Source organism: Salmo trutta, chromosome 16 (genome assembly GCF_901001165.1).
Source record: "Salmo trutta chromosome 16, fSalTru1.1, whole genome shotgun sequence".
Lineage (NCBI taxonomy): Eukaryota > Metazoa > Chordata > Actinopteri > Salmoniformes > Salmonidae > Salmo > Salmo trutta.
The window spans coordinates 11,511,956-11,527,715 of NC_042972.1; the positions used below are offsets into that span (position 1 = coordinate 11,511,956).

General features: G+C 41.0%; 1 protein-coding gene across 5 annotated transcripts; it reads right to left on the minus strand.

Annotated features, from left to right (window-relative positions):
• Nucleotides 1-718: 718 nt before the first annotated feature.
• On the minus strand, nt 719-13,162 carry ncoa5 (nuclear receptor coactivator 5). Of its 5 annotated transcripts, none has more exons than XM_029693003.1 (11): nt 13,025-13,162; nt 8,874-9,160; nt 8,363-8,470; nt 6,564-6,630; nt 4,750-5,010; nt 4,553-4,656; nt 3,877-4,006; nt 3,440-3,642; nt 2,411-2,615; nt 2,008-2,093; nt 719-1,878 (listed from the first exon to the last, which is right to left on the minus strand). In XM_029693003.1, the coding sequence occupies exons 2-11, from the start codon at nt 9,043-9,045 to the stop codon at nt 1,175-1,177; spliced, it is 2,040 nt and encodes a 679-aa protein (XP_029548863.1). In that variant the 5' UTR covers nt 9,046-9,160; nt 13,025-13,162; the 3' UTR covers nt 719-1,174. The 5 variants fall into 5 exon arrangements, with proteins under 5 accessions (XP_029548863.1, XP_029548862.1, XP_029548861.1 ...); XM_029693002.1 differs by having other exon boundaries at nt 719-1,875; nt 4,547-4,656; XM_029693001.1 differs by having other exon boundaries at nt 4,547-4,656.
• Between the last annotated feature and the right edge of the window lie 2,598 nt (nt 13,163-15,760).

The window sequence follows — 15,760 nt, forward strand, 5'->3', positions numbered from 1 at the left end:
GCCCTTTGAAAGTAATTACAAAACAATTCCACCAATTCAGATCAACAAAGCATTAAAATACATTTTTGGCTTGTCGTCAATTGCTGTTGTGCAAGAAATTTTGTATAAATGTTTGGAAAAGGAATGGATGTAGATAAAGAATATATACACATACAACTCTTAAATCACAAAGTGAACCTGTTTTTCCCTTTCAAAAACTTAGTCCTCTTCCTTGGTACTGTACAAGTATTCTGGTAGAGCAGAAGTGTTCCTGTGTTTTCAGTTCTGTGGGTGTGTGTACACAATGTGCACTTGTAAACACGGGGGGGGGGGGGTTCTGTGCATAAACCCAAAACAGTTAGTGTCAGTGTTAATTTTGTGTCAGTGTTAAATATTTTAAATAAAAACTATTCTCTATTGTGTTTCATGATATATTAAAAAAAAAAAAGTTATATCTTACATCTCTATAGCTTCTGGCGATACCTGTTCCATTTTATAGATTTGTCAGCACAAAATGCAATAAAGCAATACCATTTTATTACAGCTTTGTTTGCGAGTCATTGGAATAATGATCTTTGGCCGGGTTTCAATACGATCTCGGGTTTTAAAAGGGAACGTTCCCGTAGATCCCATTCGGAAATTGCCTTTAAAAGCTGTATAAGCATATAACACGCTATCTGATTGAATCCCGGCCTTGATGTTTGAAACTACTCAAGGTGTACGCAATAACCACACAATGTCACATTCAAAAATTGTTTATTTCAGGAGCACTGCTAGTACAATCACACAGGAAGTTGTATAAAAGTTTTGCTGTGTAGAACTGGCCCACACCGACACCAGATCTAGCCATCAAACATTGCGGTTGAGCCGAGAACAACAAGTTCAGCACAATCCTGAATATCTTCGGACATGCAATTAACTTTTTACAACAAATCACACTAACCAGAAAATTGAGAGACTGGTTACAACCGAAAATGTCTGACTTTCAAATAGTCTTACCAAATAACCAAGGTCTGTCATTACAATACCTAGGGTAAAAAAGGGTCCTCTAAAAGCATTTACAAATGCAAAAAAAAAAAAAAAATGAAACAGAAAATATCAGTCTACATCTAAACATTTACTGTGGTAAATTAATTTAACAAAAGCTGCTTTGCAGACTCGGGGGTTGGGTGTGGTCACATTATGAGGGGAATCATCAGTAATGGCGAGGGTACATTGCCATGGGCGGAGGCTGGCCCATGCCTTGGCCCATGCCCTGGCCCATGCCCATGCCCTGGCCCATGCCCTGGCCCATGCCCTGGCCCATGCCATGACTTGGTCTGGGGGATGCCGAATTCCCAGCATTTACCAGGTGGTTGAGAGAGGGTCCGCTTTGAATGAGCGTGTCCAGGGCTTTCTGGACGCTGGGGTTGTCGAAGTTGATGCCCGCTCCCCCTGAGACAGGGGGTCTCTGCCCCCCCTGAGGGGCAGCCATGCGGCCTGTGGGCGACCCATAGCCTTGGTGGATGCCGAGGGGCACCGGGCCCGGGCGCATGGGGGGCCGGGCACCCATCATGTTGGGGACTTGGGAAGGTGTGGGGGCCATTTTGGGGACAGGAGAGGCTGAGGACATGGGGAGGCCTGTGGACTGGATGCCCATGGTGGAGCCGTAGGACTGGGGGACCATGGCGGGGCTGGCAGCGGAGGCCGATGCCCCGGCGCCGCTGTTGAACAGGCTGAGGATCTTAGCCTGCAGCTCCTGCTGGTTGTTGGAGGTGGCGTTGGGGGCCGGCGGCATGCTCATGTGGGTGGAGTGGGCACTGTGTGGGGGTGGTGCGTGACCGGGATGGACTGCAGGGGGCATCGTCTGGGCCTGGAGAGGAGGATCGTGGGTGGCTGCCGTTGCCGGGGGATGCACTGCTGCAGAGGAAGAAAACAGTCAGTGTTCTTCTGTTATGAGTTAAAGTCTGTAAACTACAGTAAATATTGAAAAACCCTGCATTGGCTTAGGGGACCTCTTTCAAGCCCAACTTGAGGAGAAAGCCTTACCTGCAAGTGGGTCGGCTCTTACGATGCGTTCCCTCTTGACCCTCAAATACTCTATAAGACTATCCAGCTCCTCTGGAGTCAGGAACCTAGGTGTCGAAGACAGAAGACGCACTTCATGTCAGACACATGAACAGCTACAAAGCCAACTGTGACACACAATCCCAACTGCACCATTCCGAGCCTCTCTCCTCATACCGGTTTGGGTGGGAATTTACAAAGAGCATTGTCATGTGTAACATCAGCACAATGATAAACAATGAGACAGTCTACAAGAGAGATGAAGGGAGACCAGTTGTAGAAAACGAGACGGATTAAAGTGAAATGGAAAGAGAGCGGGCTGTAAAGACAGTATAATATACAGTATTGAAATAAGGAGAGTGTGCGTATAAGCAGAATGACTGACCTGCCCTCAGACAGCAGAGTGATGGCAGGAAGCAGGGTGACCGGGTGGCCCTCCCTCTCATGCTCCCTCATCAGCACGTCGTCAGCCATCTTGGCAGCCTTCTGAGCGATCTCCTCACGCTCCTTCTCACGATGTTCAACCTTGAAGGAGTCATAGTTGTGGCCCACCAGGACCATGGCATCCTCCATGGGCATGTTGCGATGCTCTAGGAGTTATTAAAAATGTAGGATACAGGCCTAAGACATGGCAGGGCTGTGACTATTACTAAGTGTAAAGTCGTTTTTAGATCAGCCTTCGCTCATCTAGTTTGCATGGACTTCTTGTCAATAGACTGTCAAAGAATTTTGGGCTCTTGATTATTAAATACTTCAATCGGCACAATGAAGTAGTTACATCTGGGCACATTTTTAGACTACGAGTCATTCATCGCTAGCTATTTTACCTTCCTGTGAAGTGACTGTAATAACAGCCCACTGTGGTAACAAACATGAGTCTGATCAGCAAGTCGTTGTCTGCATTCAACTGTTTTAGCATTTTGACAGGCTTTCTCCTTTTGCTCAATTTCCCTTCACGGCAAACATTTATTGGCCATCACAGTAATTGTGTGGGATTTGACAAAAGGTCAATTGATTCTGATGATAAAAGCAGTTTGTAAAGTTTTTGTGATTACAGGCAATTTCACAAGGTATGTGAAGATGCGTGCGTGCGTGATAATATATATAGGACAAAAGACCAAAAGTCCCATACTTTTGCCCCTGTTCTTTAGACAGAACACTTACCTACGACACATTAGAAAAACAACCCTGGGTTTCGGCTTTAACTTAATTACTGCCTCAACACTAGGAAATCAGGTAGGTAACATGAGTTTGACCAAGTGTCAAGAAGAATACATCTTAAACAAGTACATTTTACATCCCTTCAAAGCTCGAGTTGAGCACTGAACAAAAAATGTCCACTTGTCATTCCCCCCCTGAAGCAGGATTAAGAAGCTGCACTGTCAGTCCCGGCAGCAGAAACCAGAAGTCCTACCTTGGGGTGTGCCGAAGAGGATGTTGACTGTGCAGGAGCGGTGCACCTGGTGCTGCTGAGTGATGATTATGGCGAAAGGGGTGCGCGCCCGGCCCACGTCCTCCAGTGCCTGGGTCAGGGACACCTCCGTGTTGAGGAAGATGAGGTCCACCACCATGCCCAGGTCACGCACCTTCCGCCCCACCGTCTCCGCATACTCCCTACTGCAAGGACAAAGCGGATACTACAGGAAACACGCCACATGCTTATCCACTCATGTTTACAATAAGATGGCTACAATCAATTTGCAAAGAAGATTACTATGGAAGGTCTTGTGTGACAATTAGGCTGTATTTTGACAAATGAGTTGTGTACCCTGCATCTGGCCTGCCCTGCTGCATGCATAATCTCTAATCAAATACACATACTCAATTCACACTTAATCTGAGTGGACTTACTTTTGTGCCTTGTTGACGACAATGACTGAGCAGTCAACTGGACGCTCTCGGTCATACTGTCTCTGGACCTCCTCATAGTACTGACGGTAGAGCTCGTTACGCCGCCGCTCCTCTACCCGCACGCGGTCATCTGAAAAAGACCAGTCTTCACATTATTTTACCACTGACAGTTCAATTTGTATACAAGTTAAAGGGACAGTTCAATCAGAAAGTATCTATTAGTATTTAATTTATTTCAATTGTCTGCTGTTAAAAGGAAAGTTTGAGATTTTGGTAGAAAAGCAGTTTTCTACTTACCCAGTCAGATGAACTCATGGATACCACTTATGTCTACATGCAGTTTGAAGTAAGTTGAATGTAGTTTCTGGAGTGAGTAGTTTCTGGAGCGAGTTGATGAAATCAGCTAGCTGATCTCATAGACTTCCAGTGATTGTTAGCAATCACTCCAGAATCTACATTCAACTTACTTCAAACGGCATGCAGTCATAAAAGTGGTATCCATCAGTTCATCTGACTCTGGGTAAGTAGAAAACAGGCTTAAATTGGCCAAATCGCAAACTATCCCATTAATACCATAAAAGTGTGCATGTCAGCAGTCAATATGGAGCACTTTTAGTATAGAGCAAAAACTGATGCCGTTTGTATGCGTTTAAGAGTATTGCATTACTACCTTTACCTTCAGGTTCTCGTCGGCCGTTCCATGGATCCCTGTACGGGTCATCCTTCTTGCGGTGGTGCTCATCTGCGCCACCACGGTAATATCTATCATAACCCTCCTCTCTGTAATACACAAGTGACCAATCGTTGGTTAAAAGTTGCTTGGAATAGGGCAGAGAATGTTCCTTCAGGATGGCCCTTTGCCAGACCGGTCACCTGAATGTGGGGTCTCTAGGGTCTCCGCGAGGTTCTCCGCGAGGTTCACCCCTGAGATCCTTGTCCCTGCCCTCTGGTGTGCGGTAGCGGTCAAAGTTGGGGTCTCGCGGTTCGTGATGGTCACGAGGGTGCCGAGGCTCACGGCCAGGCTCTCGTGAGTGCTCTCGGCTACCCCGGTGAGCACGAGAATCGCGCCCGTGCATAGGCGAGCGAGAGCGAGGACGGGGCTCCCTGCCTTCTCCATAACCTCCATATGGATCCCTGTACGAACAAACAAAGCCTTAGTGAAAAATGTTGGATAATGATTGGGTTACTTTAACATAGTGGTTTGGTTTTAATGTCAACATTAGAATCAAATGAAATGTGTTAATTATTTAGAATGCACACAATAAAAGCAGTGAAGGTGCTCCTCTCAAGGGACTCCACGAATTAATGCATAATTTCCCCTTGACATTGGGGCAAGTGTGATTCCACGCCGGAAAACAAAATGTGAAAAAAAAAAACACCTAACTTTTATCACAATGACCTGATGGCCGGTGATGTTCAAACGCTAACAATTCCAAGTCACAGCAGAAACAACGTTCCACTGAAATTGTCCTCTCATTAACATAAGTCTTCGTAACAACTTCCAGGGAGTTCAAAATAATACTTAACGCAATGAAAACCTTAAATAAAAAATCCCTGACATCGGGTTTGCTCGAATTTGAGAAGTGATATTTCACATGAAAACGTACACATGCTCCATTTTAAAATGTGTTTTTGATTAAAGGTCCTGTTTTCGGAGATAAAAAAATAAAATGTATAGAAATGCATTAATACTCGAGTATCAAGCAATCTCAAGAGTTCCTACCAAGCAAATCGGCAATGAAATCAGCGTACGCAAAACACAACAGGAAACACTTGAGACAAAAAAAATTACCACACATTAAAATATTCTTTATTGTCTATACAGATTTTTGTTAACTGACAACTGGCACCTACTTTCAAATGTTTTCGAAAACGGGCTAACTAGATTGAAATAAAATACTTAAAACAGAATATAACTGATCACAGAAATATTTTGATATTGTCGATGTCGATATTGCGTATCAAAGTCAACCGTTTTCCAATTATGAACATTGATTAACTATGCAGAAGCAGACATGACAACTAAATCAGTCTTATCTAGACCCCAGGCGTTGCCAGAATCGTCCCACAGCGAAACTACATGGTGGTTGGGGGCGGTATTAGTCTAGAAAGACATGTCGGCCATTTTTAAGCAGAATTTTAAAAAGCCAAACTCTTTGTGCTCAAAACATAATTGAGGTTGTCAAAGTATTGAGACCGATTGTTTCCCATCGCAAACAATAATCGATATTTAAGTTGACTTTATTGCCATGCTGCTGACAACACAGCCGAGCCGATCACAAGGGTGAGGCATGGCGTAGCATTTGTTCAACCGTCCGGTGAAGCAAGATGGCGCCGCACGTACCGGTGATATTTTATGCTGAAGAGCTTTTAAGCAACTTCCTTTGAAATGAACGCCATTATTGTTTTGTCTAGTTAAATATGTGCTAATCAGAACAGGGAAATTGTGAAAACAGACATCTTTAGAAGACAAAGGACACAGAACTAAATTCAGAATGTTGTTTTATTTCATGATTTCCTTTGTGTGTGTGATCTGAAATATGTTACCGCTAACTGAACACATCGCTGAAAAACTCTTAACGAGCTGTTTTTGCCAATGTGCTTCGGGGCAAATGACATGAGAAACATATTTTACAAGAGCAGCTGAAACGTTGGTACTTCTTCATACCCCATTAGCGTTACTTTACCTTCTTGGAGGGCTCGGCCGGGATTGAGCTTTATTCTGTCGTTGTCGCTCCGCTGCCATATTTATAGCTGAAAATAAACCAATCAAAAACGTTCAACATGACATTTACAGATATTAACTCAATGAAGCGAAAGGTTTTAAGTGCCATGAAATGTAACCCCGCCGCTCACTTTCCCGATCCATAAATTGAGTTCCAGATTTCCAAGCATGAAAATCCAAATTGATTGCTCAAAAAAAAAAAAAAAAAAAATCAAATTGGACGAGGGCGACAATGTTCCAGGTTCCAAGTTGTCTTTACATGGCTTCCCTTGTTATACTGCATGAAAGGTTTGATGGGTATTTTTTGAAGAGAGGATGATTTCCATTTTAGTTGAGAATGAGAGAATCATCTTGGATGCTTTGACTCAGCTACTAAAATAAAATCAAGTTGAGATGAAGCGTTCAAAGGAAAATCTAATTTATGTCAATGAGAACATTAACACTACACTGATGACAAAGCCGAACACGTTAATCTTCCACTCTTAAGAAGCATTGTGTGTGCGTTCTGAAGTCTGTTCGAATTCGCAATATTTCTTCCAACTGTTCAAAGACAATTAAGTGTATCCTTCGGTAGTCAAAAGACATTGTAACAATTTCAAGTTTTAAATCATTTATTTTGTTTAAATGTCATTGCAAATGCGGAGCTAAAATGTAATGTATACAACAAAAATGTTCTTGGCTAAAGCGCAATGGATGGAGCAGAGTAATTTTAAAAAAATTACATTGTATATTGCCCCACTTGCTAGACATTCATAGTTATTCACAAAACTACAGTTTTATAACTTAAGTAAAGCTGCTCAATTGTGGTCTGGGGCTTCTGCTGGGAATACATCGAGTAATTTAAAATCCGGATGTTTAAATAAGCCACTGAATGTTGTTACAGCGATTAAATCTTGACATAACACTTTCAGAAGAGGATACACACTGTGTGGTGGAAGACCCCCACACTGCACAATAGGACTACAGTTTAACTATGCTTAATCTCTCGTGGACAGACTACGTAAACAAATGGTACCGTAGATCTGTCATGATACAACGGGTTGCATGACATATCAAAACAGGCATTAGTTCTGGTGCCTTGGTCAAATCATGATTTTGCAGGTGTTGGCATCTTTAAAATTTCAGAAGGGGATGGGGCATTTGACCCATAGACTTGGAGCTCATCGTTACGGTTTCAATCTCGTCGCTTATGGACCCAGAACATAAAAATCAAGCATCTGACCAATTACGCAAGACTTTAGTTATGGGTTAACTGAGATTACTGTAATATTAAACTAATATATGTTATGTGATTTCAAAGAAATGAGACAACCCCTTATTATAGCAAATATTGACAGTGCTGTACAAACAGAAAAGTATTAAATTGGAGAACTTGGTAGGCTGTTGTCTCCTACGGCACGAGTCTTCGTAGCTGACCAGGTCATCCGCTCATCATGCATTTCTATGGGCTTGTGCTGTATTTTGGGGGGGGGGGGGGGGATTTGAACACATTACCTGTCACACTGCACGAGCAATGATAGGAAAAACATCCACGGGTCCTAGTGTTGTCGGGAACACGTAGGAGCAGTTAGACATCGTCCTCGCCGCCGACCTTAAGATTTCACTCTGATCTTATCAAATGATCTGGGATGAGTTAATCATTCTAATATCGTACAGCGTATTCTCGGCATTACAGTGACAGGAACACCATGACAAAATTGCTCCCCTTCAGTAATTAAGACTGTTAGCTGGACAGTCACATCTAATACAGTGAACTCTTACCTATTTTATAACCTTTATAAGGGCGACCATTTTGTCCCGCCTTTGCAGCCTCTGCATCCTCAACACGTTCAAACTGCACAAATCCGTACCCTTGGAACATGGACAAGGCTGGAAAAAGGAACATTTTTGTTGTTTTGATTTCATATAAAAGGAAACAAGGGCCAGGTTTAAAACTTATGATTTACTCTAAGGGTAGTTTAAGTGATATTATAAAAATGTTATGCATTGAAATAGAAATGTACAATGTTCAGAATTTGGTTCAAGGTTACAAAACTTTATCCCAAAAATGTTGTGATTCTTTAAGATGAATCTACATTTGAATTGATCACAGCTTTATCTTGGGCAAGTTTAATATTAGGCTACTGCATTGTAACCAAAAACAATCGTAATTAGGCTAGATAAGAGTTACATTTAAAAAAATGATGACTCCTTAAATTCAATAAGACGAATGATGCTCAAAAATTGAGGATGAAATGTGTATTCCTTCCTAGTAGGTAGCCTAAGTACTAACCATGAATCTTCCCGTAGGGACTGAACAGTTCCTCCATGTCCTTCCTGTCCATCAGTGATGTCGGTAAATTCCCCACAAAAATCCTCCTCTCCATATCGCGGGGATTTTGGCTGTTGGTGCATGAGCGAACAGGGCCAGACGGTGATCCACTGCGGCTTCTTCTGTGAGACATGGCGCTACTCGGCTCGATCCCAACCTTAGTGATTCTTTTCTTTGGCGCAAATTTTTTGGGGGTACTGTTCAATTTCCTTTTTTTGCGCGTGTGCTCAAAAGTTGTTTCCAAGGTCCTAAAAATGTCAGCGTGATAAAGAAAAAGAGAAGAGAAATCCCATGGATCAAATGTTTCAGCACAGCAGAGCCCCAAATAGTTACGCCTAGGTTGCACTCTAAGGAAGAGAAAACAAATTCCTACGAAATTCAACAAAATTAGGACATGACAGTCATTCAATGCCCTCTTTGTTGCGTTTGGTTATTATGATCACAACTGTTACTTTGAGAAGCTCTGATGATATAAACTGTTGAATAAATGAAGGGTGAATCATATATTTTAGGTTAGTCTTCTTTGAATGCAAAGAAGTTGCCAGTCTTTCAGAATGATTATTCGGATAATTAAGTGTAAGTTCTGTATATCCGCTGAAAGACATTTATCCATTTGAAATACAATGACAACAGGCTGTAAATCAAAACAGCCGATTCCTTTACAGAAATGTTTGGGCAGACAAGGCCGTCTGTAGTCAGTTTTTTTGTTCTTAGGAATGAAATGTCACCATCTACAATTTTTTTATTAAGATTCAGAACAGTCAATATGTTATAGCTAGGCCATAGCATCTACAATAGCAAAATTGCCTACAGGGATTTAAAAGCATAGGCCTAGTCTGGAGGGAGTTTCCACCAGATTGGGGTTGACACAGGTAGGAAAGGTTACTGTAAAGTGTTTTCTGGCGTTGTTAAAAGGGTGAAAAACTAGGGATTGTACACCCTTTGTATGCAATGTGTGTGTTGGCAAGTCATGACTGGGCTCTTCCTAGCATCTTTCAGTCCTAGCAACCCAAGGTTACACCTGTACTCTTATTCCTCCAAAACAACTGGTTTATATTTCAGCCAAATAATTCCCTGTATTGCTTTCATGTAGGCCACCTCATTTATATCTACTGGTCCTCCATTACTGCTGCTGTTTATTACACAGAAATTAGGTAGTATAATTAGCTACACTTAGCCAATATATTTACAGGTCAGAGTGAAAGTATACACATACGTGTAACTGCAGGCAGTGGATATACCTTCCTCAAGGCGTAGCCATCTGGCTTAATGCATATGCCTTCTAGCGAGATAACTAAAGTTCGTTAGCAAGCAAATTAACCTCTAAACTTCAACCATCCTTAGTGTCATATGAGGTCATTGCTTGCTAGCTAGCTAATAAAATAGTTTTAAAAAATGACGTTGGCAAATTGCTGCTTTTAGCAACGCTGGTACATTTACACACTTGGCGTTGCAAAAATACATAACATTTAAAACTTACTCTGCATGTGGTTGGTCCTTATAGGGGGGGGGGGGGTTTAGACAAAATAGGTAAAGGAATGTATTATTCAACAGACTCAAATGTGGGTCTGTGGTAGACCCACTTCCACTCAGCTTACCGCATGTCAAAATAAAAGTCCTGCATGTGCTTAATATGCGCAACAACAAACAAAAGGAATAACTTGTGAGGGACCAAGTTGAAATGTAATTGTATTTAACCTCTGGCATCCCGTGGACTGCTCAGTTTTTTGCAGCCCAACGTTAGTGTGTAAATACACCAGCATTGCTAAAAGCAGCTAATAGAGCTCGCCAGCTTGTAGTCCTTAAAACCCGAAATTAGTTACCTCTGGTTCGTTCAGCCATTCCTATGAGCGAAATGAATGTTGTTTTGGCATAAACGTCAAAAATAAGGTCAGAGGTTAAAACAGGCTTAGGAGATCTACGTTTTGTTCTATGAGATAATCAGTCTGTTACCATGACCTTTATTACATATATGCATCAAAATAGGGCTAGGTATTTTCTACCATCTACACCGGTATTGATGCACAGACCGGTTTGCGTTTTTTACTTTACCTTCTATAGCGGTATTTCAATGTTTGGTTTGTTAAATGTGTTAAGCCATTCCGTTTATAGTTTACGCTAGTTGAGTCATCTCTCTTCCTCGCTCACAAAGTCTCGCACCGTCACTTAAGGAGCGCAGTTGTTGCTCGACAACAAGATCATTTGCCGACCTTCACTCTTCAATCTGCATGGTCAATGAAACAGATGCATCAATATGTTGATGACAACGATGCTGCGTTCCACTTTGCTTCTTAATATAAATCCACAAGCGTTCTATCATTACAATATTAGTTTGTGTATCTTACTGTCCGCAAACTGCGAGTTTATCTTTTCTTAGCAAGTTGTGGCTAAAATTCATCGCGTTTACCGCTAATGCTAACATAGCTAGCTAAGACAGCCCGATACCAGTGATTGTGTAAGCCTATATCAGCATGTTTGTGAAACAGTACCTTCTAAATCAGAGAGGTACAGGCAAAGCACAAATGTTAGCTACATGAAGTAAGAGAAAACATTTAATGTAGCCAAAGATTATAGGGTCCCACTCCCCTGGGAAATACTGACCAACACTTTTGTTCCTACCCTGTCACAATAACTCCATAGAGATCATTTTAGTATTCTGTACCTAATTCTATCATCAAAACCACCCTGGCTTTCTAATTCGTTCTCATGTCAAACATTGTATTCAAAGTGCCCACTAGTACATGTAAAATTAGAATAATCATTCTATTCCCATGAATCCAACAGTTCACCCAAGTGTTTTGATCTAAACCGCAAGCCAAATCGCAATATTTGTTTAAAAATAAAGCCTAGACTTTTTTTTTGCCAATATCATGCAGCCCTATATGGCGGTGTGGAAATTATAAACTTTTGGCTGAAGTTTGATTGAACAGTATAAAGAATCAGAATGGAGAAAGGCACCTTGAAATTACTTAGAATGTACCAATGATTTATATAAACCCTGGATTGCTGATCCATAATGGCACTCTTCAGAAAAGCAGCCGCCCATAGGAATGAATGGAATTGTACAGTATTTTATTTAAATTTAAAATGACAAAAGTATGTTGTTTTAGTGGGGACAGTTACATTAGTACCATCAAAAAATATATACTTGAAGGAAATGTTTCATGTTTAGGTCACATATTTCAAAGTATGCATTAAAGCTGTCCAATAGAATAAACGTGGCAAAATAAATGGGAAATTAGAAAATACATTTCTAAAGCTTCCAAAATATTTTTTTGCAACGGTGGGAGAGTGCCAAGATGGATGCGTGGTGGCTTCCAAACAACTCCCCGTCAGTCATCTAGTGTGTGTGATAGATATATCTATATATATATATCATTGGATGCCATCCTACGGTCATGCACAACTCAAAGCAAATTATAAAACATATTCAAAAACATAAAATACGAAAAATATCGTGATATATTTGGGCCGCTCAGCACTTCAAAATCCACACGTTAAATTATAAAGATTATATCATCGAATAAAACGTAAGACATAATTATTAAGCCTGTGTTTATCCAAAAACCATCCAAAACCCACTTAGCTTTTGACTAACGAGCCATGGCGGAGTTAGCGCTTACAAAAAGACGCCATTACTATTGCTCACTGTTGGCGGGAGGCTACAGCAAGCTTGTCGTCATGCCCTGCCTGGCTAATGCTGGAAAACGACAGCTAACTTTATAAACGTTAGCGATCTAACGTTACTGTATTTAATAACTAGACTTAATGAATCACTGAACCCAAAGCAGGTTTCGCTAACTCATTAGCTAAAGTAGTAATGTAAACTAACTAGTTCCGCGTTAACTACCCTAGCTCGACTGACTAACGTTAGCTAACTAGCGTTACTTTACAGCGCTTGAATGAATGACGGCGGGCGTAGGCCTAGCTAGCTACATATCATGGCCCACTACTATCCAAGAAGATGCTAACACGGGACTAGCGATGGTTCTGCGACTGGACGCCATGTTGGCTAGCTTGGTCAGCTTAGGGCCGTGAGATAACGGTAACTGGCTGTAACTACTCACTAACGAACACGGTGTAGTTTTTTATAATCAGCATTGTACTCCTACCTTCAACATTAAGGTTTCCAAAAATCTGCAGTGCTTTGATGTCCTCCAGTAAGTTCTTCTGACCACCCGTAACAGCTTCCCCTTCTTCGCCACACAATAATGGCCGTCCGGCTTCTTCTTGTGTAGTTTTTAAAGCAATGGGCTCGTGCCTCGTGTTTGTGTTATGTCAACACTGCCATCTGCTGTATAGGAGGGCTTATTGCAAGGTCAATCTATGTTTTAATGCGTAATAATACAATAAACACCTATCTGAATTCTTCAGTGCTACAATGTTAAAAGTCAAACTCCATTCTCTTATAAGCCGAGGTTGAACTGATGGACAGTGGCCCAGCAGCAGTCAGTATGTAACCTGACACCACTAGAGGTGTTGATGGTGCTTGTGTAGAACAATAAAGAAAACAAGCTCCCTTGTCTTCTCCTGAATCACCCCAGGGTGCTGGGTGAAGGGCTGGCAGGCCTCCAAAATAGACAAAATGTGCTTATAACATTTGTTCAGGGTTTGGGAGGGCACTGGGTAAGCCATCTTCACATGAAACATAATAGCCCTGGCCTATGTCTGCGGGACAGAGTTTATTTCACCCCTTGGGGCAATTATATATATTTTTTTACATGCCATCTACCATAGCCATAAATAGTTAATATAGAGAGAAGCACATCATAGACCTGCACTATATGTTTTGTGTGAGGATGCCGGATGCTCAGATTTTCTCCATTTATACTGAACAAAATATAAACCCATGTTAGATGATGTGAAATAAAAGATCCCAGAAATGTTCCTTAGATACAAACAGCTTATTTCTTTCAAATGTTGTCCACAAATTTGTTTTCATCCTGTTAGTGAGCATTTCTTCTTTGCCAAGATAATCCATCCACCTGACAGGTGTGCAATATCAAGGAGCTGACTGAACAGCATGATCATTACACAGGAGCACCTTGTGCTGGGGACAGTAAAAGGCTACTCTAAAATGTGCAGTTTTGTCACGCAAAATGCCACAGATGTCTCAAGTTGGGGGGTTGGCATGCTGACTGCAGGAATGTCCACCAGAGCTGTTGACTGAATGTTAATTTCTCTACCAAAAGCCACCTCCAACGTTGTTTTAGAGAATTTGGCAGTACGTCCAACCGGCCTCACAAACCGCAGACCACGTGCCCAGGGCCTCCACATTCGGCTTTTAATTTGGACAGGAAAGTATAGAAAATTTGATCTGTTAAGGCAGTTAACCCACAAGGCAGTTAACCCACTGTTCCTAGGCCGTCATTGTAAATAATTATTTGTTTTTAACTGACTTGCCTAGTTTAATAAAGTTTAAATAAAATTAATAAAATGAATATCCACAGCTGTAATAGGAGACATTATTTTAGAAAATCAAAGGGGAGGAATTTTGAAAAAATATAAGGTGTACCTTTTATAAGAGAAGTTAAGGAACCCACCACACGTATCTGTAGAGCTGTAACTCATATGGACGGTGAAATATTGAACACTTGTCCTATCACAGGAAATATTCATGTAAAATCTGTTAAATTGCAATTGTAATGGGTGTACTTTGGAGAGGCGAGAGCTATCATTTTTTTTCAATTCAACTAGGCAAATGAGTCGAGAACAAATTCTTATTTACAATGACAGCCTAGGAACAGTGGGTTATTGCCTTGTTCAGGGGCAGAAAGACAGATTTTTTTACTTGTCAGCTTGGGGATTCGATCTAGCAACCTTTACAGTTACTGGCCCAACGCTCTAACCACTAGGCTACCTGCCATGGTTTTAGATGTATACGACATTTGGACTGGAAGCTATAGAAAATTAGCTCTGTATGTGAACTAATAACTACAACTGTAATAGGAAAAATGGGGAGAAAAAAAGGGGAGGAATTTTGAAAAACTAAATCGCTTTGTTAAGAGGTCAGGGAACACACTGAACTTGTCTGTAGATCTCTAGCACATGTGGCTTGGAAGTCATTCAAAATGATAATTATGACATTAACTATTCATTTTATAATCAGGGAACTTTAAAATGGGAATTGTTATTGGTGTATCATGGATTAGGGACATCAGTGACCTTGCTACAAGTGATTTTTAGCTCGCTAGTCTAGGTCATGCAAGTAGGCTACAGTAGTTTGGGTAGGAGTGAGAAAGATCATAGGTCTATTTATGTTTGTTGAGCTCTTATTTTTTACATAAAATCCATAAAAAATAACCAAGTTACAATTTAAAAATGTCATTGTTGTGGTAAAAAAAACATAAAGTAAGTTTAAGATCTGTAGATCATTTAATTTAGGAAAAAAATACAGTTTTTCTTCTGTAAAAAACAGGTTTTTGTGATTTATTTTTTAACCTTTATTTAACTAGGTAAATCAGTTAAGAAAAAATTATTATTTTCAATGACGGCTTAGGAACAGTGGGTTAAATGCCTTGTTCAGGGGAAGAACGACAGATTTTTACCTTGTCAGCTCAGGAGATTCGATTTTGCATTCTTGCGGTTACTAGTCCAACGCTCTAACCACTAGGCTACCTGCAGTCCCATGATTGCACAAGATCCCTTAGTTGCCAGTGCATAATACTCCCCCATTGAAATCAATGTAAAGTCACTTTTGAAAACGGAACAGAACAGAGAAAAAAAATGCTGTACCTTGTTCTCTGACATCATCTGATTCTAGATACATCATCCTAATCATTCCGTTGAAGCTGTACTGATGAGCAAACTCCAAATATCAAACCAATATCCAAAATCAAAACTGCTTA

Coding starts and splice junctions, on each gene's coding strand:
- ncoa5 (XM_029693001.1), bottom strand. CDS start 9,045: ATGTCTCACAGAAGAAGCCGCAGTGGATCACCGTCTGGCCCTGTTCGC. Junction 4,657..4,749: donor CCTAGAGACCCCACATTCAG/GTGACCGGTCTG, acceptor TGTGTATTACAG/AGAGGAGGGTTATGATAGAT. Junction 2,094..2,410: donor ACTCTGCTGTCTGAGGGCAG/GTCAGTCATTCT, acceptor TTCGACACCTAG/GTTCCTGACTCCAGAGGAGC.